The 26,159-nt window shown below is 32.7% G+C and overlaps 1 protein-coding gene across 2 annotated transcripts in view; it reads right to left on the bottom strand.

Moving 5' to 3' along the window:
• Positions 1-26,159, bottom strand: part of KIFAP3 (kinesin associated protein 3) — a 141,119-nt gene that overhangs the window by 36,242 nt on the left and 78,718 nt on the right. For both annotated transcript variants that reach the window (XM_045547398.1, XM_045547399.1), the window contains exons 12-18: positions 25,281-25,389; positions 23,946-24,058; positions 23,367-23,532; positions 22,631-22,756; positions 19,061-19,159; positions 12,624-12,709; positions 966-1,155 (exon numbers count right to left, since the gene is read on the bottom strand). In XM_045547398.1, the coding sequence (XP_045403354.1) occupies positions 966-1,155; positions 12,624-12,709; positions 19,061-19,159; positions 22,631-22,756; positions 23,367-23,532; positions 23,946-24,058; positions 25,281-25,389 (889 nt within the window). The remainder of the gene's footprint in view (positions 1-965; positions 1,156-12,623; positions 12,710-19,060; positions 19,160-22,630; positions 22,757-23,366; positions 23,533-23,945; positions 24,059-25,280; positions 25,390-26,159) is intronic.

Raw genomic sequence — 26,159 nt, 5'->3', positions numbered from 1 at the left:
GTAAAAATACACAGTAGGAAAAAAAGGTGAGCCATTAATTCAGATATAAGTACTTTAATGCTTTTATTTCCAGCTTGTGACAGATCTTAGTCAGAAATCCTCTCTTTCCTTTCCTCAACTAAATGACTTCAATGAAGCGATATTAATATTGGCAACAGTAGAAAACATTAAAAGCCAGAATATGCAAAAATTTACCAATCTTTGTGACAAACTGATCCCTGGAAAAAGGCAGCATTGCAGAATCAACAAGGTTATAATATATGTAAAATTTATGTAAATATTAAATTTTACCTTGAAAATGCTAGCAGAGTTTTTTTGTTGTCGTCGTTGTTGTTTTAAAGAGATAGTCTCTCTATGTTGTCCAGGCTAGATCTGAATTCCTAGGCACAAGTGATCCTCCTACCTCAGCCTCCTGACTAGTTGGGACTATTGGCATGTACTATCATACTTGGCTCTGAAAACGCTAGCAGAGTTTAGAAGGAAAATGCTATTGCTATAAAGTGTCTAAATCTTCCCAGCAGTCACCAAATAGTTTAGTAGTTTGAAACTAAAGCAAAACCATGACAAAATTAATCTGTTAAGGTTAAATAGATTGGAAAACAAAACATAAATTGATAAATTATATATTTAATAAATGCAGAAGAAAGAAAATGATTACATTTTTTAACAGAAGTCAGAAATCTTGAAGTTGTTAGTTTAAGTTAACATATTCTGGCAAGTAATAAGCTTCGTCTAAGAGCAATTAATTTTCCTGGCCACAGCCATTTTTTATAGAGATTACATCAAAGACTAACACGGAAAAAATTAATGGTGAGTTCATAGGTTTGCCTGTTGTGTACAGATGTTACATCTGAAATAGTTAGCAGAAGACCACTTATATACTACAAGAAGCACTTACAAAGCTTGGGAATGTGCAAAGTTGGCAGACCAAAATCGCTTTCTTTTTGGTTTGGTTATCACCTTACCTGAGTTGTAGAAAAGGTCAGGTCTTTCGAGAATATCTCCTTCATGGATGTATGGCTCAATTCGATCATCCCCATACAAGTACTGCTCACTCTCATCCATCTGACGACTCTCTACCATCTCTAGCCACTGAGAGTTGTGCCAGCGAAACTTTTCACTCTGAATTTTCTTAGCCCATTCTTCATCATATTCCTATTGAAACAAATAGTCAACTGATATGTAAGCTTACTCCCTTGGCACTCAGATAGCCATACTTTTATTTCATGAGAGGAGAATTTTGAGGGCCTTTCTTTGGGCTGGAGGGAACATTAAAAATAGCCATTCAGAATTATTTTATATATTAGCCAACAAAAAGCAATTAAGTATATAAAGAAGTTTCTGTTTGGATTATTAATCACTAATGGCAATGGCAAATACTGAAAAAGTTTAAATTTCACAAATTCTTATTTAAATATTATCTAGTTCCAGAATTTAGGTGAGCAATCAGACTTCAACTTCCAAAAAGTTCTTGTGGCTCTAGTTACAACTGACCCTTGAACAACCTGAGTTTGAACTGCAAGGGTGAGCTTATATGTGGATTTTCTTCTGCTTCTGCCACCCCTGAGAGAGCAAGACCAACCCTACCTCTACTTCCTTTTCCTCAACCGACAGGGAGGATAGAAGACTTACTTTTATGATGAGCCACTTCCACTTAGTGAATAGTAAATATATTTTCTCTTCCTTATGATTATCTTAATAAAATTTTCTTTTCTCAAGCTTTATTGTAGAAATACAGTATATAATACATACAACATATAAAACGTGCATTAATCAACCGTTTAGGTTATCAGTAAGGCTTCCGATTAACAGTAGGCTATTAGTTAAGTTTTTGGGGAGTCAAAAGTTATACACAGCCAGAGGTGGTAGCTCACACCTACAATGCCAGTACTTCAGAAGTCTGAGGTGGAAGGATCATTTTTGAGGCCAGGAGTTCAAGACCAGACTGGGCTAGGAAATGCAGCAGAGAACATGCTCTGCCAAAAAAAAAAAAAAAAAAAGAATAGCCAGACATAGGTGGTATGTGCCTGTAGTCCCAGCAACTTGGGAGGCTGAGGTGGGAGGATCACTTGAGCCCAGGAGGTCAAGGTTACAGTGAGCTATAATCAGGCCACTGCACAACAGCCTGCACTCTAGTCTGGGGGACAGACAAAGACCTTGTTCTAAAAAAAAAAAAAAAAAAAAAAAAAAAAATTATACACAGATTTTCAACAGAATGTGTGTGGGGGGGGAAGTCAGTGCCCCAAACTTCTGCATTGTTCAAGGGCCAACTGTATTTGTGGCAGTAATGATAGATGGTTAGCATTAAAATGATACCCTTTGGTATATTTCTTAGTTTAGTTTAGATGACACTAGGGGGAAAAAAAGCACCGTTAAATAAATAGCGGAATTGAATTGAATTTTGTTCCAACCATGAAATAACAATGTTACCATATTTAGTTGTAATTATTTTTTAAAATATCTATCTCTTGCTTTGACCAGAAACTACTGAAGAGCAAGAACGTGGTGGCTTATTCAGTGACAGGTGTATCCGTGACACTTGTCACAGAAGTTCTTGGGGAATGGTTTTGAAGTACAAACAGGCAAATTACTATAAGCTGTGGCAGAACTGATCAATCTACCTACCTGTCCCATAGGTTATGGCTACTTCTGACTAGTGTATTCACTTAACAATGTACAGTAGAAATGATAGCATAGATGGAAAAAAAAAGGTTGAAGATATTTCTTCTCTTCTTAACCTTAGGGTTCTTGAGTTTAAATTCTTCTGTCAAATATTTAAGCACATTTGTTTATAGCTGTTTAAAAGGAGTTAGAGGGATGCAGGGCAATAGCACTGTCAAGATGTTCACATAAACTAAGAGGTGGACCGAATATACATTTTAGTTAAATGCTGAGCAATTTTCAACCTAACCTAGGACTCAAGTCAAAAATTGCCTTCAGAGAATAAATTTCTTGGATGTAAAAAAAACCTGAAATTTTATAATAAATGTAATTATTATTATAATTTTCTTGTTAGGATTTTACTTGTTCAATTTTAGGTTTTACATTGTCAATGAATCTCATAGCAGTGTCAGCTGTCAGATCGTGTGTTCTATACTGTACATTTTTGAAAATATTTAGCTGCTCCCTTTCAAGTGAGGTTGGTGAAGGTAGAAGATATTTTTTGACTGGGATATTGCTAATGGCAGTTTTGTCACCAAGTTATTAAACTTTCCTTCTTTTCTATTAGTTACCTATTAACACTTCCATTAGTTGTCAACCTATTTCCTAATATAATTATTTAAAATTAAATTGTATAAAATTAAGAGCTATCATAAACATTAATTATTGCATTGTACTTTAAAAGTAATAAACATTTATTATTCAATTGATAGAATTTCGACATTTAAAACACTGAAGGAAATCTTTACCCTTAGTTATATCTATGATACTAACCTATATTTGAAATTGACTATTCATATATAAATAATAAATCCAAATGCTATGCTTTGTTGGTATTACTGATGTGGTCACAGTGATTGGCTGTGATGGTAATTTATACAATCATGCAATCACTGATCACATATAAATTGTTCTGACAATATGAGATAATACATGTAATGCATTTAGAAAACATACTGAGAACACTTAACAAATGTTAGACATTTCTGTTCATTTAAATAACAGCTCTCTGAAATAGGTACTGTAATTATCACAATTTTATTAATACAAATGAGAAAATGAGGCCCAGAACACTGAAGTAACTTGGTTCAGGGAGCACAGCTGGTTGTGGCTATTACAGTACTGCAAACCTTGGGCCAGCAATGTGGAAGACGCAGTTAAACAGAGGATAAATGAATATTTGTTGGGGTCACTGTAGAACGGATTATTCATTGAATGAGAATATAACAAATGACCCCCAAGGTCAACTTTCAACTCTAAGATTTTTTTGTAAATGGGCTTTAATGTTGACCAAGCAATAATATGAGAGGAAGTAGTTTCTGGTCTGGTAAGCATATTATACAACATATTGTATTCTCTGACCGGGCCAAATGGGGCAGGGTACTGGGGAAAGAGGGAGCTGAAAAATATTTATGGAGATGTTGTAACAAGAAGTTTTGTTGGCTACAGATTTTGATGGTTCACTTTGGGTCTCCAAAATAAAATAAAATAAAATACTAAGTGATGACTAATTATGTAATACAGGCACTGTAATTAGCTTCAAAATAATATATAATATAAATGCTAAATATAAATTTGAATCTCTTTAAATTCATATAAAAGTATACTTTTTAGTGCCATATGTGCTTCTATGTATTGCTCAATTCAAGTTAGCTGCAAAAAGATATTATTGCCATATTAGAAATGGCCAGATAATCTACAAAGAATGATCATATATCACATACCCTTACAGTAGAATGGATGAACTTATTATACCCACTGAGATAAACATTTAATGCATAAATAAAAAGTAAAATGGTATTTTGGGGCAAGAAATTCTCCATACTAATTGACTTTTTTCTAAAAGATAAGTTGGTCACAGGTCATCAAAACTTCCAGCATATGCCTTATAATACTAAAAAATCCTATTAAATCCACATTAAATACTTGAACTAATTTGAATGTTATTGTTTCTTTTAAGAATAGTAGCTTGTTTCACTTGGCAATAGGCATAAAAATAATTTCATTTTGCTAGAAAAATTTAAAATTGGAATTATCTGAAGAGATATTCAAGGGAGATGACAGAAAAATGTATGATCTGATTTTGTTACTATAACTTAAGTTTCAATCATATCAATTCCTAGTGTAAGAATAGGAGTTAAAATTTAGTCAAGTGTCTAACGCACATAAAATATATGGTTTGCTATTCCACTAAGAGTAAAACTTACCTCCTACTAATACTTCTGAAATGTTATAGAGGTAGGTAATTATTTAAAAAAATTCCTTAAACTACATATCCATGTTTGGCACAAAAAAAATCCTGTTTACTTTGAGATATCACTTTATACCCTCTTGTAAGATCTTATTATATATCTTTAGAATTTATATTGTAATTTAACAATAACAAAAATACATATCTATAATTTAGATATGTATCAGAAAGATGTTTTTTCACAAAAAATAGCCCTGTACCTTCAGCCTTTTTGTTACCCTACAAGCTCAAAGCAATCTTCTTATTAATGAACTTACACATATAAGCCTGAGTTATAAAAGAGATTTTTCACTCTATTTGACAAAAGTCCAAACACATAAGCCAAAAATATCCATTACACTCTTGGTAAACTGGTTTTCTAAGGCAGTGAGTTACCACAGAACCTAGTACCAAATGTTGTAAGACTATTCTTACACATTCCTTTAAAATGTTCACTTTCTCTCTTTTATCAGTTTATGACTGAATTATCCTACAGAACCAGTATATCTCTTAGCATCATAAGTCTAAAAAGTAGAGTAGTAACGGTACAGATTATACTGTCATTTTCCTCTTTAAACATTTTTTATTCTAATTTTTGGTATTTTTGTACTATAAAACAATACATTTGATTTCTATGCCTAACGTAATAATTAACATATGCATTACTGTTTACACAATCACAATGAAAACACTATGGTTGTTTTTCAGCTCTTTGAAAAAAAAGCAAAACAACTTTTCCTTCAGGAAATATAAGGCAGAATGTTATTCTATACCAAATGTGTAATTATTTAGGATATTGAAAATTATGTCTTGCAAAAAGATCCAAAAATGATTACAGAATCCTACTATAATGAATTCATTACAATGACAAGCAGAGTTTTCATAAGAGGTGGCCTTGGGATTTAATAGGTTTATATGGCTCCTTGTTAGAGATCATAGATAGAAAACAGCAAAAAAAGAAAAACCTTGACCAAACAGTAACAAGGCCTTAAAAGTTCTTCTTTTTAAAGTCTCAAAGAGTTTTAAAATGACTTTCTGAAAATAATATTTGGAGATTCATGATTATAAAAGTAATATTTCATTGTTGAAATTTGAAAATTATAGGAAAAATAGCCATAAAACCTTTAGCTAGATAGAACCACAAAGACTATTGGTATATATTCCACCAGTTTTCATTGACTTTCTTAATTCCAATATTAATGGCTAACCTTGGAAAAATATTTTAAAATATGTATTTTTTAAGTTTAGAGGCTAAGTATGAGACATTATTAAGATATTATACTTGAGCCATAAAGTTTGCTCTAGTTTGTGATAATGAAGCCTCAGGTTTTCAAATGTTTACCAAATAAAGTATCTTAGAATGAAATATGCCATGAGGAATACAATATTCATTTAAATATTTTTATTTCTTTTTTCTTAGTATTAAACATTAGTTAGAATCAAAGGAGATAGCATTGTTTTGCTACATGGTGCTGACCATTTATGTTTCTTAAAAGGTTTACTAGACTTCTTGAAAATCAAATATTTATCTTATAGCTGCTGAGATTCTATTCAGCAAGTGTAGTAAATCAATAGGCTAAAGAGTAGTCTTAAAAGTTTTAGATTTCAGGAAAGGTACAAAAGCATATCTTGGGGACTGATACTAAAAGTAAATCAACTGCTGCCTACTATTGTTTTCTAAAAAGTGGGCCATTTGAAGACTAAAAAATGTGAGAAAGAGAATCTCAAAATAAAAATAAAGAGGTATAGTACTTTCCCAAAATAAAACATGTCAACCTTACATCTCCTCCTACCAAAAAAAAAGACAAAAAAACCCCCCAAAAACCACAAAACAAAACAAAACAAAAATCCACACACCTTCTTCCTTTTTTATGTTTTTCCTCTTTCAGTGAAAATCAGTAAAAACTTTATCATATTCCAATGGACCATCATTCTGGAATCCCTAGCCTCAGATATCCTCCATATATGCTCTGGGAATCCTCAATGAATATAGTTTATAATAGCCATGGCAGAGTCAGCTTCTTTGTGCCTGAGTCTGAACTTACAGATATTAAAAATATGGTATGGTATAATACACACAACATTGGACTAGGAGCCAAAAGACCTGGGTTCTGTTTCTAGCTCTGTTCCTAATTGAAGTATGCAACCTTCTAAAGGTATTTTAATCTTTCTTGGTCTCAGATTCTTCATTTGTAAAATGAAACATATGTAAGACTTATTCAAGTTCTAACATTCTATAAATAAAAACCTATGATTAATATTATTACTTTATGAAGTTGTTGAAATAACTATCCCAAATAACCGAAAAATACTGGTAGTATAGGAGTTTCTTTTAAAAAGTTAAATAGTAATTCTAAATGAACATTCAGTGTCAAAAATTTTTAAATAAATTCACCATATATCAATTAAAATCAATTCCCTCTAACTCTCCTCCCTCAATCTCTACTCCCCTCTTATTATCCACTCCCACCCCCAATCATATTAGGAAATAACTGAGAATTCAGGGATGTCACAGCTCAATCATAGCCAAGATACTCCATCAAATCTATCAAACCTTTGTGGAAATACTCTAGGAATACAGTTGCTTTTCTTTCATTTTTGAAATACTTCTTATCATAAGAAGTGCACCCTGGTGTCCTGGCTTTGAGCCTTGAGTTTATCCTTTATTTAAAGGAAAACATGCTTTGTCTTTTATTTTCTTTCTGTCTCAGCTCCTGACATTATGATCTTAAGCACTCAGTCTCCATAAATTCTAAAGTGTCAAGAGAGACTTATGGCTTGATTTTACATGGAATGTGCCATCCTTTTTGAAGTCCAACATCATTTTGTTTACTACTTAAACACTGAAACATTATGAAGCCTTAACTAGCCTATTATCAGAGCCTGTTCACTATCAGGAAAACTCTTTGTCACTGGCTTCCGTCACACCTTGTATCTGATTAACACACTATAGGATAACGTAGAGCTACATAGAATTGCTTTATGTGTTCTATCATAACTGATGGAAAACAGATTTTCCTTTCTCCTTTAATGTGGCAGCCCCCTAATTGAGACTGTAATGTAGTTTATTTAATATAATTTTTCATACTAAATTAAAGCAGGTCTAAAGTAATTTAGTTGCTCATTAAGGTTAAGGTGGTAGCTGCTTTAGCAGCTTTTTATATCTTAGAGAATTATTTCTTCCAATGATATACACACACACACACACACACACACACACACACATAATAAAGATGTTTGCCTTTATAAACTCTCTCAGTAGAAGTGCCCCAAATGTTGACCTTCAGTCTTGACAACAAAGTAAAAGATATAACTACATAAAATTTAGTTAAGCTAGTTAAGCAAGAAATAATGATTTTTTTCTTTCATGCTAAAGTCCAACTGTTGCCAATTTAAAAAAAATGAAGTAACAGGCATACATACATTTATGTATATATAATTTCGTGTATTTAAATTCTAACAAGCTGGCAAATATCCTAAATTTGTATCTTTTTTAAATGCAATATGAAAATGAACTACAAAAGAGGGCTAACCAAACTTATCTCATTAAACCCAATTAGACAGTATAGAACTAAGAAATAAAAATTAAACTTACGCTGAGAAATGAAAATTTACGAAGACTTCAAAACAAGCAAGAACCAGTTTTACCTGTTCTGGAAAGAATTGATTTTTAGATGTTTCTGTCAACAACTCACTTGAAAATCACTGTTCTGTGCCTATACCCAACCTGCATGCCAAATGAAAGTGACTGTCATCTACCCATTACATTAATACCTAATCCCTACCCATATTCTACTTTAGAAAGCCTGAGTTCTAATGCTAACCATAATCCTAAGCCTATAAAACCTTTCCTGTAACTTCTTTCCAAGATGTTGTGAGATACTTTTTAAAGTGCTCTCCCTGCATAGCAAGATTTTTGTTTGTTTTTTTGAGAAAGGGTATTGCTCTGTTGCCTAGGCTGCAGTGCAGTGGTACAATCATAGCTCATTGTAACCTCAAACTCCTGGGCTCACGCAATCCTCCTGCCTCAGCCTCAAAAGTAGCTGGGACTATAGGTGTGCACCACCAGGCCCAGGTAATTTTTTAATTTTTTTGTAGAGACAGGGTCTCATTATATTATCCAGGCTGGTTTTGAACTCCTGGCCTCAAGTGATCCTCCTACCTCAGCCTCCCAAAGTGCTAGGATTATAGGTTGAGCCACTGTGCCTGGCCCTGGCAAGATTATTAATAAGCCCAGCTTTTCTGTCTGACACAGACTTTCTTGGTAATCTTTGCGGAGACCATAACAATTAATGATGAAGAGGCTATATTTAAACCTCTAGTGGTTTATCTGATTTTAATAAACCAGCTTTATTATGTATAATTTTGTCTGTCCTAAAATGAAGATAATGAAGAAAGCACCTTGTTTTCCAAGTTTAAAATACTAGGGCTTGGTATTAACTCTAAATCATTAGTATACACATAGTTTGCCCATGATCATAATTAAAGTTACTAAAAAAGGAAGAGCTACCATTCAAATGCTCAGTGATACAAACCTGTGTTAGTACCAAATCACAAGCTGGCCTGTCACTGGCTAGAAAGACAACAGACACCAGTCTTTTACCAGAGAACCTAGTTATGTCCCTTTTCCTGTAAACACCGTAGAGATACAGTGTGCCATTAGTATCGAATATCTACTGATAGGGCCATGTAGTAGTACTGCTCCCGGAAGGCCAGTTCACATGTTTAGATAACAGTATCTTGGTGCTTTCCAGAGTTTAAATTGTAAACTTTTATATTCAAGGGACTTTGTGTTGTTGAGTTTTGTAGTCCAAGTGCCTATTTTAGTGTTTGGCACATAGTATGTACCTCAATACACATGTATTAAGTGTTCGACAATCCAGAAATATTAGGGGAGGGTTTTGTTTATCAATTTGGAAAACATTTTTGAGGTTCTCAAATATTTCACATAAAGTTGAGGATATACCGAAGGATAAAAATCTAAATGAGTTTTAGAAGCTCTCTAGAGCAGATATGTAGGTTGTGTTCCATTTATGATTCCCAAGACATGGAGAGAAAGGGCAATGGTCAACTGACTTATAATTTCCTTGGAAGACCAAGTATCAAGGCTCCTCTCTCCTTGCCTCCCTGCTCCTCTCTGCCTCTACAACATTCACTGCCTCCCCAGGCTACAAGTAACCTAGTCAACTCAGGGAACAACTTACTGATAAGGTCACAGAGATTGCATCATATAATACAAGTCATGTAATCCTCCACCACACATATGTTTCAATTCATCAGTTGAGGGCTGGGGCCCAGCTACATTAAACAAATCATTACTAGTGTAATATCTGCATAATTCCACAGTAAAGTCCTTTACTGTGGAAGGCTTATTTCCCCAAGGCTTGGAATGCATCTAATTTTTCTTAGTATTATTCCACATTATCTGTCTTGAGTGGTAGTTTGTTTTCTTAAAGATAAATTGCTTTGAATGACAAATATTCCCATTCTCTCTATTATTTTTTAGATTTTTTCTTATGATAGAATACAGTCAAGCAGAGAACATGAGGAAATCAGTATCTAGAGATAGAGTCTTAAGAGATCATACACTTCTAGTCTAGGCAGGTTTCTAATAAAGTATTACTAACGCTAACTGGACAGAGACTTCACATTCTCCTTTGATGGTCTTAGTGAGCATGATTTCAATGCAGCAATGAAAGCAGAAGCCAGAATTAGTATAGGTTGATAAGAGGATGAGGGAAGTGAAATGAAGGAAGTAAAATATAGACAACTTTTTCAAAACTTTGGTTCTAGAAAGGAAGAGAGAGCTAGGGTAATATCTAGAAGAGAAAAGAGATAAAGGGTAGGTGTGACTTCAATTTATGATGAGAGACTTGAACCCAGAGTTTAGAAGTAATTTGAAATGAAAATATTTTTATTTTATAATAAATATATTCATATTTTTACAAAATATTTTCATATTAAAGCTGAGCTAGGCCGGGTGCGGTGGCTCGCGCCTGTAATCCTAGCACTCTGGGAGGCCAAGGCGGGAGGATCGCTCGAGGTCAGGAGTTCGAGACCAGCCTGAGCAAGCGCGAGACCCTGTCTCTACTAAAAATAGAAAGAAATGATCTGGACAGCTAAAAATATACAGAAAAAATTAGCCAGGCATGGTGGCGCGTGCCTGTAGTCCCAGCTACTCCGGAGGCTGAGGCAGAAGGATTGCTTTAGCCCAGGAGTTTGAGGTTGCTGTGAGCTAGGCTGATGCCACGGCACTCTAGCCCGGGCAACAGAATGAGACTCTTGTCTCAAAATAAATAAATAAATCAATAAATAATAAAATTAAGCTGAGGTGTCCTTTTGGAACTATCAACTTACATTCTAAACCAAAAACACCTAATATATAAATCTAAGCATATTATCTTCCATCTACTTTTCCTCAAAAAAAGGTAGATAAAAAGTATGTTAAAGGTAATGCATAACAGACTGACAGCTCTCTCCTTTCCACACTGCTTAAAGTAAAATAATCACATATGGAACTTCAAGAAGTTTCTTGTTCTTATCCTACATACATGACATACAACAATGACATAGTAATCTATTAGAAAATAGTATATGAGCCATGAAATTGTTCTCTAGGCATATTAAATATTCTATATTCATAAACTCTGTGACCAGAGGCCTACATGTATGAAATATCTTGGTAGAGCAAGGATTTAATATGAATATTTTCTTTACTCTGACTTAGAGATCAAAGCTAAAAATGTCAATGTACCCATTTAGTTCTAAACCAGTAATGAGATACTTAGTCAAATCCAAAAAGCAGAGGATATCAAATAAGATGAATTTCTAAAATAAAATGTGGGAAAGTGACAAAAAAGTTCCTAATGGTGACTGTATAGTTTCAAATGATAACACTAGCAGAAGTGCTAACTTAGTAGATTTCCAATGAAGTTATTAATTGATTTTTCAAACTGTTATTCTGATATGTTTAAAAAGCTTAAGTTAAACTTTTAAAACTATTGAATGGCTATATTCAATAAACTTTTTAAAAAGTGAGCCAAATCCAGTTCAAAGGAGGAAGCAAGCTGGCTGTGCATAGCAGTATACGCCATAGGTAAAAAATACTCAAAATAATCTAGTATCTGGCACAGCCCTGGGCAAGGCTCAAATCCAGGCAGGGTCAACAAGCTTCTAACCCAAGACTTAGGTCATCCCTCTGATCATATCTCTCTAGTCATGTATCCTTCAAAAAACTCCAAAATCATGAATAATATTAAGATTTTTATATTTCCCATCATTCCAAAGCAACTTACAAAACAATTTTACGTATACTATATAACAAAAATTATCAAATAACTAAGAAAATAGCTGACACAAGATTTGATTTAAAACATTTAATGGCCAAACTGCAAAGTTGATTGCTTGAGTTGTGAACAAAATTGTCTTCAAACTCCCTGCTCCTATGATACAATAATTTCTTTGAAAAACAAGTGATTCTGAGAGGACATGTAGATCATATTTAAACTTGGAATATGTACAAAACCTCTTTATGTAAGGAGTTTATAGACTTAAAAGTTGAAAGCCAAAAGACTTAACGTTTAAAAAGATAAATTTAGTATCATTGTATTTTCTGAATCTTAACAAAATATAAATTTGTGTTTATACTGAATGCATGGTTCAAAATAGGTTTTCAATGTCTTTTTCCCACAAAAGTGAAGTCTATTATACTTTGTGTAGAAAGAATACTTACCGCTATAATATCTAATGTATTATCACAGACCTTCCGGATTTCATTGTTTTTATCATGCATCAGGTCTATGAGATATGCTGGAGCCTCTGAGTAGAAATGGTTAAAGATACAAACTGCATTTGATATTGTGGCAATTCAATCATATTTAAAAAGTCCACATTTCTCTAAATTTAAATGCTAAATTAAAATTTAACTTCAAATTAAAGTAACATTATTAACACAAGATGACCAGAAACATTTAATATTTCATTTGTTGAAAAAACAAAGATAGCGGGGACATAAAAAAGAGAATAATCTAGATAAAAATGGGTAAAAAAAGAAAGTCAGTAGATCTCAGAACATATAAAACTGTATTTTTGAAAACATGAAAATCATTAAAATAACTGAAGAGGGAGCTCCAGAGCTGTGTAACTATAAAACCTTTCTTGATCTATCCTGCTCTCCTAAAAGTTCAGGAAAACTAATTTCACACAAAAATATAACAGAAAAGAATCACAGTCAAATCCTATATGTAGTTATTGTAAGAAAAAAAAGGCAAACACATGATAAGACATTGTCACATAAGAGAAAGCTGAAACCTAACATTTCAAAAGAGATAAAATAATTTAAAAAATAGTATATAAACAAACAACATAAATCAGGATTAGAAAATAGAAAAAAATAATTCAGGTAAGAAGCAAAAATAAAATTAAAAATCATTTTAAATATATAAAAAATAAACTTACCACAACAGTGAATAAATGTAACAGATAAACTCTGAAGAGAAATACAAGGCAAAAGAAAAAAACTTACAAAATTAAAAAACAGATGAAAAGATTACAAAATGGCAGATATTAAAGATAGGCAAAGAAGATCTGAAATAATATAATAGAAATATCCTCCAAAAATACCAAAGTATTAGAATACAAAAAACTATAATTCAAGAAAATTTTCTTGAAATTAAAAAAAAAAGACAAAACTATATACGCAAAGAGTACATTTATATATTTGGAAGGATAATACAAAAAGTCAAACTCTAGTAAAACAACTTGATGTTAAAGAAAAAGAATATTCCTTTGGTTTTCCTGGCAAAAAAAAAACAGGTCACTAGGCCGGGCTTGGTGGCTCACGCCTGTAATCCTAGCACTCTGGGAGGCCGAGGCGGGTGGATCGCTCGAGGTCAGGAGTTTGAGACCAGCCTGAGCAAGAGCAAGACCCCGTCTCTACTAAAAATAGAAAGAAATTATCTGGCCAACTAAAATATATATATAGAAAAAATTAGCCGGGCATGGTGGCACATGCCTGTAGTCCCAGCTACTTGGGAGGCTGAGGCAATAGGATCGCTTGAGCCCAGGAGTTTGAGGTTGCTGTGAGCTAGGCTAACGCCGCGGCATTCACTCTAGCCTGGGCAACAGAGTGAGACTTTGTCTCCAAAAAAATAAAAAACAGGTCACTTATAAGTAAAAGAAATTAAATTGTCATCTGACCTTATTGCAGATTACAATAATTAGACTGACTACAGAGTTCTCACTGGCAGCAATGCAGTCCAAAAGACAGTGGAAAAGTACTTTCAAATTGCTGTTAACTTAGAATTCTACAATCTGCTAAATTATTAAAGAGGACAAACTATTTTCAGATAAAGACAGATTTTATTATTCATAGATAATATTCATTACATGTAAAAGAATATACTTCATTGTGAAAGAAAATCAACTCAGGAAGAGAGCAATGGAATTCAAGAAAAGATAGTAAATAAGGAAATTGGTTAACATATTGTAAATTTTAAATAAGCCCTGTTGTTAAAAAGCAATAATTAAAATATGATTAATTCTGGGATGTTACACAGTGTTGTAAAAATGAGGTGAAATTATTATATTAGACAGCAAATAACGTGGAAGATGGAAGTACAGATATTAGACCAGGAGAAAAGACAGATATACTCCTGTAGAACTTAGTGAGAATGCATGCTGAAATTTAAGTTTGCCTTCCAAAAGAAATGTGTAAATTACAAATAAGTAGAGAGACGAAGGAGAATAAAGCAAATTCAAATCAATAAGGAAACCTCAAGAAATCTAAAGAGGCAGTGAAAAAAAGAAAGTTGTGATCTCTAATACTTTCAATTGTTCTTAGTTAAAACTATTTAAAAACAAAGGCCACATGTTTCTGCTAAGAAACTCTAGCACATATGTACAAGTAAATACCATTCTTTGTAGCACTAATTATAATGCCAAAAAATTTAATCAACAATTTCATGACTAGCAAGTGGCACAGAGGAGACTTAACCCAGGTCTTCTACTCATTAGTGTTACTATTTTTGAAGAAAGAAAATGTAGAAGATATATACTGAATAAAATATTTGTGCATTCTGAAACTCATTTTTTAAAAAATTATAAAGATCATGGTGTTGACTGCCTCTTTTCTCCACTGGAATGTAAGTTTCATTATGGCAAGGACTTTTGTCTATTTTGTTTACCATAGCACCCCCAGGTCTGAGAACATAACAGGTACTCAATAAATTTTTATTTCATGAATAAATGACACTCATTCTATACTTCACATGGTTATTGTGAAGATAAAATGAAAATTCTTTGGAAAATCTTAAAAATTCCCAAGGTGAATCTCAAAGGATCTAGACAAATTTGGATTATAGTTATCCCTCAGTATCTGTGGGTTGACTGGTTCCAGGACCCCACTCCCCTGCATATACCACAATCCACAGATGTTCAAGTCCGTTATATAAAATGGTGTAGTATTTGAATATAGCCTATGCCCATCCTCACATATACTTTATGTCATCTCTAGATCACTTACAACACCTAAAAAAAGTAAGTGCTATATAAATGGTTTTTATAGTTATATATTTTGTATTTGTATTGTTTTTATATTTTAAAAATGTATTTCCAAATATTTTAATCTGTACTTGGTTGAATAAGTAGACATGGAACTCCTGGATAGGGAGGGCCAATTGTATTTTATTTTCCCATACTGAAATTGTTGGGATTATATAAATATTGCGACTATAACAGCATTGGTTCTTAATTTCAGAATCTCAATTCTTGTGTGATTGATTTATGCTGAAAGCCAGTTTGATATTTCAAACATCTTAATATCAATCATATATTTATCTAAAATAAGTCTACACTAGCTATCTCAAAGTCAAGTATTCTTTTTAAAATTATATCAAATAATATTGATCAAAATTTCTGGTTTAACAAAAAATGAGAAAAGGAATGAATTCTTGCCTAATAGATTCTTTATTTTAAATGTTTAAATATATTGGATTCATAGGGAAAAATCACAATAAAATGTTTACAATTATGGTAAAAGGAAATATTTAATATTTTTTAATATGTAACAACTCACAACATGATATGTTTAAATGTCATTGACATCAACAAAAGTCTTGTTTTTTGAAGCTCAAAACATTTCTGAATTTGGTATTCTGGCAAAAGCACTTCACAGCCATCTTTATTCAATCTTAAGACATGAAGCTTTTGTAAACATTTTAACTTAGCAGATCTTTTATCTCCCATTCACACCATTATCAACATATTATATTCTTTAGAATAAATACCTAAAAAGTATTGACTTCAGAATCAATGACATAAAACAAAAATTGAACTCCGGAGGGAGGAAAATGCAAGGAAAGTGATGCTGAGAAGAAAAATCAAAAGAAGTTCTCTTAATACTGTGAGGTTGATAAGGTACTGAGACATACCCTGAGCAGAGGCAGCAACACTCACTATGTGCTAGGCACTTGTTAGGTATTTTAAATACTTCATTCTTCTTTAGTTCTCACAAAAAACCCTATGAAATAAATAGTAAATGGGGTTGTCTTTTAAAGAAGTTACCTAGGAAAACTACACTTTCATTTTACTGTTTTCCGTAGTGGCTTCCACAGTTATGTAAGTCTAAAATGTTATTATATATAAAAAATATCCTTTTAGAGACTTTCAACACAAAAAAGCATATTAAAGGTTCCAAGAACCAGCCTGAGCAAGGAGCAAGACCTTGTCTCTACAAAAAATAGGTAAATAAATAAATAAATAAAATTAGCTGGGTGTGGTGGCGCACACCTGTACTCCCAGCTGCCCAGACCACAGAGAGAGGCCCTGTCTCAAAACAAACAAACAAAAACAACCAGGTTCCAAGAAGACCCTGCAGCAAGAAGAAAACCTGTTTAGCTTTAATTCAGGATTTGCCAAATTCATTTACTATCACAGAACCTTTTCTTCATTGAGCAATTGTTAATACTCAAGGAATATGTTCCACGGAATACAGCTGGGGAAAAGTTAATTTATTCCAATGATCTAACATCTCAAAAGCGTATTGGGAATTTATCTTCCTGGGAAAGCCAGTTTATAAGCCACATTAAAAAAAAGTTATTACTGTATGATAAAAGAAGCTCTCTCTAATGTAGCTGTTAAGGCAAGACAATATTTACATTTTGATTGCTTATATCAAAATGAACATTTCTCAAATTAGACTTGTTATTCATCAGATTTGACTCTTGAAGACTTTATATGGTTCCAGAAATTAAATTTGCCCTCAAAAACAAGGCAATTTTCCTTCAAAGGTGATACTTAAAGCATATGATACTGGCATTGAATGTTAACACCAGAGGAGTTTTACAATATTTTTAGTAATGACAGTATCATTAAAAAAAAAAAAAAAAGTCTACTAAGGTATTACTTTTAAAGGACATTAACCAGTTAGGTACATGTATTCATTTGACCAAACAAGTATTTACTACATGTCAGGTACCATGTTAAGTTTTGTGAATAGATAATGATGAGTAAGACAAGCCAGTCCTTGAGCTTGAGGACCTCAAAATCTTTTGGGAAAGATAGGTATATGAATAGATAACTTAAAATATTTTTTAGAGGTGAAAATAAATAAATTACTTCTCCTAGGAAGAAGGGAGGCATAGAATAGAAAGGCTTAATTAACTGAGAAGATGGCATATAAACTTTTGAATAGGAGACTATAAGGTAAAAATGGGGGAGAAATGAGGTTGTTGAGCACACAAAAAAGCAGTTAAGTATTGACAAGGTGCACCACGTCTGATGAATAATGAGAAATATGGTATGCTAAGAGAAAACTGTATTGTGAGGCTAAAGTGGGGACATATCACTTTGGAAAAATTAATAGGTTAAGGTCAGGTTAAAAGAACTATGTGCGCTAAGCAGCAAAAGAATTTAAACTATTCACATGGTAATGAAGGATTTTACCCTTGGAGTTCAAAAGCAGATTTTTTTTTTTTTAATAGAACAAACCACCTCAGTTATAAAACAAAGAAACAAGGATTCAGCTTAAACATCACCTCTGCTGCCAGTCTTTCATGACATCCCTAGGCCTGTTTTATATTTTGTTGGGGCTAGTGTGCCCTGTGTACATTTCTTTATGACACTGGTCACACTGGATTATAATTTATATTTCTTATTTACTTGTCTATCTCTCTAATTAGACTATAAACTCCTAGAGGACAAGGACTGACTTTCTTATACATCCAGCACTTAACCCAGTATCTGTTCAGATGGTCAAAGCTTGATAAATGTGCGCAGAATAAATGAATGATTAATTATGTATAGTGAAAGAAACAGCAGGTACCAAAATTTTCAGATTAAGGCACTGTGTGAATGATATTGTTATTATCCACAATGAATACAGAGGGCAGAACTGTTTGGTTTTCAGGGGAGGATGTTGCCAACATTGAGTACCCTTTTGGATGCAGTAATAATAAACTACCACTTATTCAGTACTTATATGTGTTGGGAACTATTATAGGCACTTTAAATCCATTAGTACTTGTTACAATCTTACAAGGTAGGAGGTATTTTTAATTTAATATTAATATTATGGCCATTTTATAGATAAAAGATTGTGTGCTAAGGAGGTTAAGTAAGGTCCTGCAGCTATTAAGTGGCAAAACGTAATTTAAAATCAGGGCCATTTGATTTTATAATGTTCTCTAGGCTATACCATGCTTTGCCCTGTTAGGTAGGTAGAAGACATCCAAGTGGTAGTTTGCAATAAGTGCCTGGGGCTCAAGATAGAGGTTTTGAAGATATCAAATACTTAGTGTATAGTTGGTAGCTGAAGTCATGAGAATAGATGTGCTATAAATAGAGTAAATAAGGTAAGATTAGAGAGGATCAACAATAGTCCTAGGAACTTCTGATATTTAAGATATGTTAGTAAAGAAGGAAGTTCTGATATCTTTGTTAAGTTTCTTAAGAATCACAATCTGATAAGTTAATAGAATTGTTCTCATTATATTCTACCTATATACTGATTTGGGATCAACAGCTTCCATGAAAAATATTATAACACATCTTCTAAATTTATTTCAAAGGTTGGTGTTTTCTACATTATTTCAACATTTGCAAAGAAAAAAAATACCAAAGATGCATCTTTTCTGAATATGTGAAATGTCATTATCTATATTGAAAGGATACGTGTTTCCTTGATTATGACATCTCTCGTGGCTTGATGGAAAACCATCTGGTAGAAGACGTAAATTATCTGACATACAAATTCATCATCTTCTTGTTGAGCTGAAAAGGAAACAAAAACTCCAAATAAAAGAATTCTATGTTTACATACCAAATTGAAAAACACTGTGGAGAATGATAGAGAATGAGAAAAACTAAAAGTGACATGGAGATAAGAAGTCATTGATCAAATTAATTTTTATATTCCTGATGTGAAACAGCAACACTTAATACCACTTGTTTTTTTTTTTGTCCATCATAAGAATTCTTCAAACGATTCTAATTTGTGAAATGATTTTGTCTTTACAATGTTGACTTCACATGAGAAAAACAATTCTTAAAAAAGGTCACACCTTCTAAATTCTCAGTTTTTGGTAGAAATTAAACTATTATAAAAAGGTATTTCCTTTTGTTGAATAATGTTCACAAAATTAAACTTTACATATTGGCATAAAATAAAAAGTAGTTTAGTATCAATCTAATCAATTATAATAGTAAAAAAGAATGCTATGTAATCATAAAGGCTAATTAGTAAATGTTTAATATCATACAAATAGTAACAGAATAGCTGATATCCATGGATTAATACGTAATGGCAAAAGCATAATTACTTATAGGAATCTAATTTTAGGTAATGGTAATGAAATCTGATTTACTAATAGTGTAGTTTGCTATCAACTCTTGGCAAGAGTTCAATGACATGTTAGAAACAGATTTCTAGATCACCAGAGTATCCAACTAGTTGCGTAGAATAAATTGTGGGCCTCTTAAAGTCCATTCTGACTCAAATGATCTCCTTTACTAACTTGCCAAAGTACTACTCTCCCCAACTAATTGGGATGAAATTCTCACTATTAATTACTGTCTTGGCATACAGTATTCCCTCACTTAACCCCAAGGGTTTTAATCTTGAAAAGTTATATGTCTTTCTTAAAAAGAGTATTTTATATCCTCTGTGATAATCTCATGTCAGAGAACATCAAAACCTAGTAAAACAATCTGAGCTGGCTGCCAGCTCTCTTTACAAATATCTCAGCTTTCTCAGTTATTATATAATCACTGTGGAGCAGCAATTCCAGTAAGCAGGTCATTTCACTTTAACTTTCTCTAGCTTTCCATGAAATCTTCATTCTCACTCTGTCAACTACATTGTCTTCACTTTCACCTCCCAACTACCTAGTCTCTTTTTAAATTATTTCTAATATGAAAACTTCTGGCTGTGAGAAGGGTGTACCAAGGTGAGTATGTAAATATACTACAATTTTGAGAAGGAATACTTCAAATGTAGGGGCATTATCTCTAGATGACCTATTTATTAAAATGTATTACAGTAAAGAACTGACAAAATTTTTTAAAAAACTCAAAAGAGAAAAATGTGCACAAGATAAATAGGTACATTATTATATTTGCCATATTTAATGGTCAAGAAATATAAACAGGTGCTCAACTTCATTAGTCATAAGGGAAATACAAATTAAAACCACAATGAGATACCAGTTTGAAGGCTACAGTCAAAGGAACTGACAATGCCCAGAGTTGGTAGTGATGTGGAACAACGGTTAACTTTCTTACATTGCCGGTAAGCCTGAAAACTGGCACAACTACTTCGGAAAACAGATAAGCACCATTTATTATGGCCAAACACAAGCAAACTCTGTGACCTAGCAATTCTACTCCTAGGTATGTATCTAATAGAAATGAGTGCATATGTTCACCAAATGAAAGGTTTAAAAATGTTCATAGGAGCATTATTTTTAACAGTCCTCCCCCGCAAAAAAACCCCAAACCTACTATCCATCAATAGTAGAAAAAATAGTGATATGTTGATATAATGGATTTATTACATACAGCAACGAAAATGAACACATTTCTGTATACAACACAGATGAATCTCACAAACATATCATATATAATAAAGTTCAAAACCAAGCAAAACTAATTAGTGACAAAAGAAACGATAAAAACCACCTTTGGAGGAGGTGATAATAGCTGGGAGGAGGGAGAAGACATACTTCTAGAGTGCTAGCAATGTTTTATTTTCTTATGTGGGTGACAATAACTTGATAAGCTCACTTTGAAAATTCATTAAGCTACATAACTTAGAATCCATGTGTTTTTCTTTATGTATGTTAATACTCTAAAAGTCAATTAAAATTAATACAAAATGCATATATATTATACCTAGGACAAGGAAGACTCAGATAAAAGTGTCTAACTAGCCATCTCATATTAGCATTTTTAACTTTTATACTGTTAGCTACTTTTAATGTGTAAGATCCTAGAGAACTTGCCCAAATAAAATAACAATGGATTCAGATAAATTTTGTATGTAATATGGAGGAAAAAAAATGTGCCCTGGCACCTTAAGAACAATTCAAATGTAAGGGGAAGATGCGAGGCCTGCACTGTTCTATTGTAGACATAAGCCACTGTAGCTAATTAAAATTAAAATAAATTAAAAATTAAGGTTGTTAGTACTGACAACCATATTTCAAGTGTTCAACCACATGTGTTGGGCACTGCAGATATACAACATTTTCATCAGCACAGAAAGTTCAGAGGACAATACTCTCTGGATGTAGAATGGAATATGATGTTGAGAATCAGCTTCCAAATGAACTTTCCTACTTAGAAATCAAGATAGAAAAAACAGAGTTTTCACAAGAGAGGGGATCAAACTCAAACCAACAGAAAGAAGAAAATAATAAAATATAGTAGTCCCCGCTACTGGTGGTTTCCCCTCTCCCTGGTTTCAGTTACCTGCAGTTAACCACAGTCCAAAAATATTAAATGGAAAATTCTAGAAATAAACAGTTTTTAAGTTTTAAACTGTGTGGCATTTTGAGTAGCATGATGAAATCTCTCACCATTCCACTCTGTTCTACCTGTGACATGTATCATTTTTGTCCAGCGTATCCATGCTGTATAGCTAACTACCCATTTAGTCAGTAGCCATCTAGGTTATCAGATCAACTATTGTATTATCACAATGCTTGTATTCAAGTGACCCTTATTTTACTTAATAATGGCTCCAATGCACAAAAGAAGTGATGCTAGCATACTGCTATAATTGTTCTATTTTTAGTTATTGTTGTTAATTTCTTACTGTACCTAATTTATAAATTAAAATTTATCATAGGTATGTATAGAAAAACCACATATAGGGTTCAGTACTATCTGCAGTTTCAGGCATCCACTGGGGATCTTAGAACCTATCTCTCGTAGATAAGCAGTGACCACTGCATTAGTTGTTGAAGGCTGATGAGAGGAGAACATAATCTATAAAACTGGTCTTGAATCACTTTACTGTAACATTCTTACTTTGCAGCCTAAATCTCTTTGATATTACTTTATCCAATCCCAGTTAGCAGTATATTTATAATAATTCATTTTTCTTAACTATGTAATTTAGTTGCTATAAAATGATGAATGTAATAAGATAAATACTATTATAATTACAGACTTTGCATCTTATATTTAAAAATCTAAACTAATAAACTGTTTAGACATTATCATGAAAATAAGATTATTTACCATTTAGCAATTCAATGAGTGCAGGGATTATTCCAGATTTGGCTAGCAATGCAGCGCAAGAGTCATCCATGGACACAGTGCCAATCATTATAACCACTTCTAAAACAAGGTCATCTTCTGCGGCACCTGGTAAAGTCAAACCATAGAAATTTTTCATTGAAGTATCTTGATGCAAATTCATTTACATTATCAAAACTTTAATGTGCAGAAAAGATATTGAAAGCTACTAAATCAATTCCTATCCATTCCAGACATATTCATATATTTGTAATTTCTCCAAATTTCCATGTTCACTGATGACAGTGCATGGTGATTGAGGGCAGTAGAGAAGTGGAAATAAGTCTTTGAGAATACAGTTGAAGGAAAACGTAGACATAGAAAATAAAAGACTCATTTGAATATCTCAAAGAACTTTGTGCTTGTGTGCACATGTGTGTATACATAGAGGAGGATGGTATTTGGCAATTAAAAAAAGCTGAATTTAAAAAACCCCCCAAAACAGTAAGAAAAGTAGAATAGGGAAGGGAAACTAATACTAAGACAACACACTGTTAGGAGAAAGAGAAGAGAAATATAAGAGGAGACTCACTCTTCTGTGAGAAGAGATTTGTGAGAAGAAATGGTTTTGCCTAGTATATAATAATACAGTAGTCACAAAATACTGCTCTAGCAGCCTTACTCACAACAGAAAGGAATAACTTAGTGATTATGCAAAAGTGAAAAACTTAGCACAGACCTGGTTTTAGTTTATCCTTGAGATATGGAACCAACTTGTACTCTTTAAGAACCAATTCCCAGTCTAAGTCTGGAATGGTCAAATTTGCAAGAGTTCCCAAACATTCAATAACAAATTCCTCCTCTTCATCATTAGAGATCTGGGCTGCAAGATCCCCAACATAATCCTGAATAAAATAGAATTTTAGTACAAATTTAAAATATTATTTTGTATTTAATCTAATAATTAATCAATAGGAATCTAGTAATTTAACTCACAGGAAGAAAAAATATCAAATGTGATTCTCTTGTTTTAATGATCATCAGCTAAATTGCTAGGAAAGCCTATGGTGAACTGGTTAAAGGCAAGAAGACTGTAGTGGGGGTAGAGGGATTAGGGATAGAGATCACAAAACAAACAACATGGAAATATAGGTTGAGATTTCTGGGAGCTAAACTAACAAAGTTCATAACAGAAGAGTCAGTTTGGGTCATGAGTTAAAATTTGACGAGAACCCAATAAGAGTTACATTTCTAAATGCAGCAATTTAAATCTTCAGTTCCCAGTCTATTTTAATAGAAAGCCAAAAACCATACTTACAATAAATAAATTTTTAGTTGGTCCATCATGCTGGGAAATGTTTCTAATCATTTTCATTAGCAATGGATCCTTGAACTTCAGAGCCCTCTTCATGAGCATCTTCAGCCCATTTCCTGAAATAGAAAATCCCCCCAGTAAAATTAAGTTTAACTTAATTTGTTTAGTTTTCAAAAATATCCACAACAGTTTATATCCAATAAAATGCATAAATCTTAAGTGTACAATTTGATTAATTTGGATAAATGTACATACCTGTGCAACCTGTACCACATATCAACATATGGACTATTTCCATTCTCTCCAGAAAATTCCCTTGTGCCCCTTCCTAGTCAATTCTATTCCCCAGATACAATCACTTTTTTTCTCTCCTCTTCCTGTTCTCTTTTTTATTTGGAAATACATTTTAGTTTTGCCTGTTCTAGAACTTCATATAAATAGATTCATACAGTGTATGCTCTTTTGTGTCTGGAATATGTACCACAAATGTTAAAAACATAAATACTTTTGATCTAGAAAAATTGTACTTCTAGGAATTTATCCTAAGAATATAAAATGAAAATGTGTAAAGATTCAGTGAAAGAATAATTACTGTAGCATTGCTTGTAACAGAAAAAAGGTGGCAACAAACTATATCTAAAATGGGGAAAGAAACTATGGCAAAATCATTTAACGGGCAATTTTTCAGCCATTAACAATTATGTTTCATATTATAAAATTATTTAATCATATGGAATATTATTCAAGATATTAATTTTAAAAGAATATGTCACAATATATTTAGAGGAAAAACCACATTTTATATTTAAAAATATGCAGAATCATTACACTAAAATTTTATCTATGATTATATGTGGATGGTAGGAGTAAATATTTTAATTATTTACTATTTGCTCACCTGTGTTTTTTATAACATATACTACTTTTTGAATAAGGAAAAAACTACTGGGCAGACTCTGAAACATCATAATTTATGATAAGCTATTTTACCAATGTATTATAGAAACAGTAACTTAATACATTTGTATTTTATCACCTTATGTTGTAATAGACTGCTTTGCAAATAAAAAGGTTCATTTTATCCAGAAAGTGTTTAAAAAATCAAATTTTAATGAAGGCTAACTAACAATGGTTTATAAAATGTTACTGAAGGGTGTCTCCACTCATGACATAAGGATATTTTATCTGACCTTTAAGGATTATAGCTATAATGAAGAAACTACTTTAAAACAGAATTTACATATCCACTATAATTCTTAACTCCTTATTATCTATTTTCCATTATCTGCCAAATACCAGATGCTAAAGAGGTTACCTACGAAGTTCAAAAGCACTAACCTTCACAAATAAGCTGTACATTCCTCTTGTTAGCAGCAAGATTAATGCAGAAAGAAATGAGTTCCAAGTCAATTCGTTCATCTGAACATTCAAAGAGCATCTTCATTAACTAGTAAAAAGCACAGGGCATATTATACTCAAAAAACAAAAACAAGTAAACAAAAAAACTCATAAGGAATATTTTATCATAATGTATTATTGTACATTGAAAACAATATATTATACATTTTGACACATAAAACTGGCAAGCTTTCACTGTTCAATAACTGAATGAATAGTTAATGAACTATTAGATGCTCAGCATTAAATATAAACTTCCAAGTACAATGGAGAATATAAGAGAAATACTAGGCAAAACCTCTGCCTTAAAGAATTAAAAAATATTGTTTGGAAGCAGTGCATTCCAAACAAAGATGATAGCTTACCTAAAGGTCACAATGCAGGAAAAGACAGTACTCTACTGAGGAACTAAAAGTAAGCAAGCATGTTTGGAGAAATGGAAACAGTGTTGAGAGATAAGGGAACAGTAAGGTCATGCAGGGTCTTGAAGTACTTGTTAAGGATTTTTGGCTTCACCCTAAGGATATTGAGAAGCTATTAAAGGCTCCTAAAAAGAAACATGCCAGGATAAGACCTGTGTCTCAAACATATCTGGCCAGTGAAGAAAACAGATTGAAATAGCAAGAAGATGTGGGACACCATCTAGGAGGCTAGAGGAAAAGTTCTGGTGAGATGATGGCTGCCTGGAGTAGGTAGGGCAATGGGGATAGAGATAAAACGATTGATTAGAGATATATTTAGAAAGAGAACCAAAATGGAATTTAATAACTGGCTAGATGTTGGGGTTAAGGAAGAGGAGTAGTCAAGATGACTTCTAGG

The sequence above is a fragment of the Lemur catta genome, chromosome 3 (assembly GCF_020740605.2).
Source record: "Lemur catta isolate mLemCat1 chromosome 3, mLemCat1.pri, whole genome shotgun sequence".
In the NCBI taxonomy this organism is placed as follows: domain Eukaryota; kingdom Metazoa; phylum Chordata; class Mammalia; order Primates; family Lemuridae; genus Lemur; species Lemur catta.
This window is presented reverse-complemented; position numbering and strand designations above follow the sequence as displayed.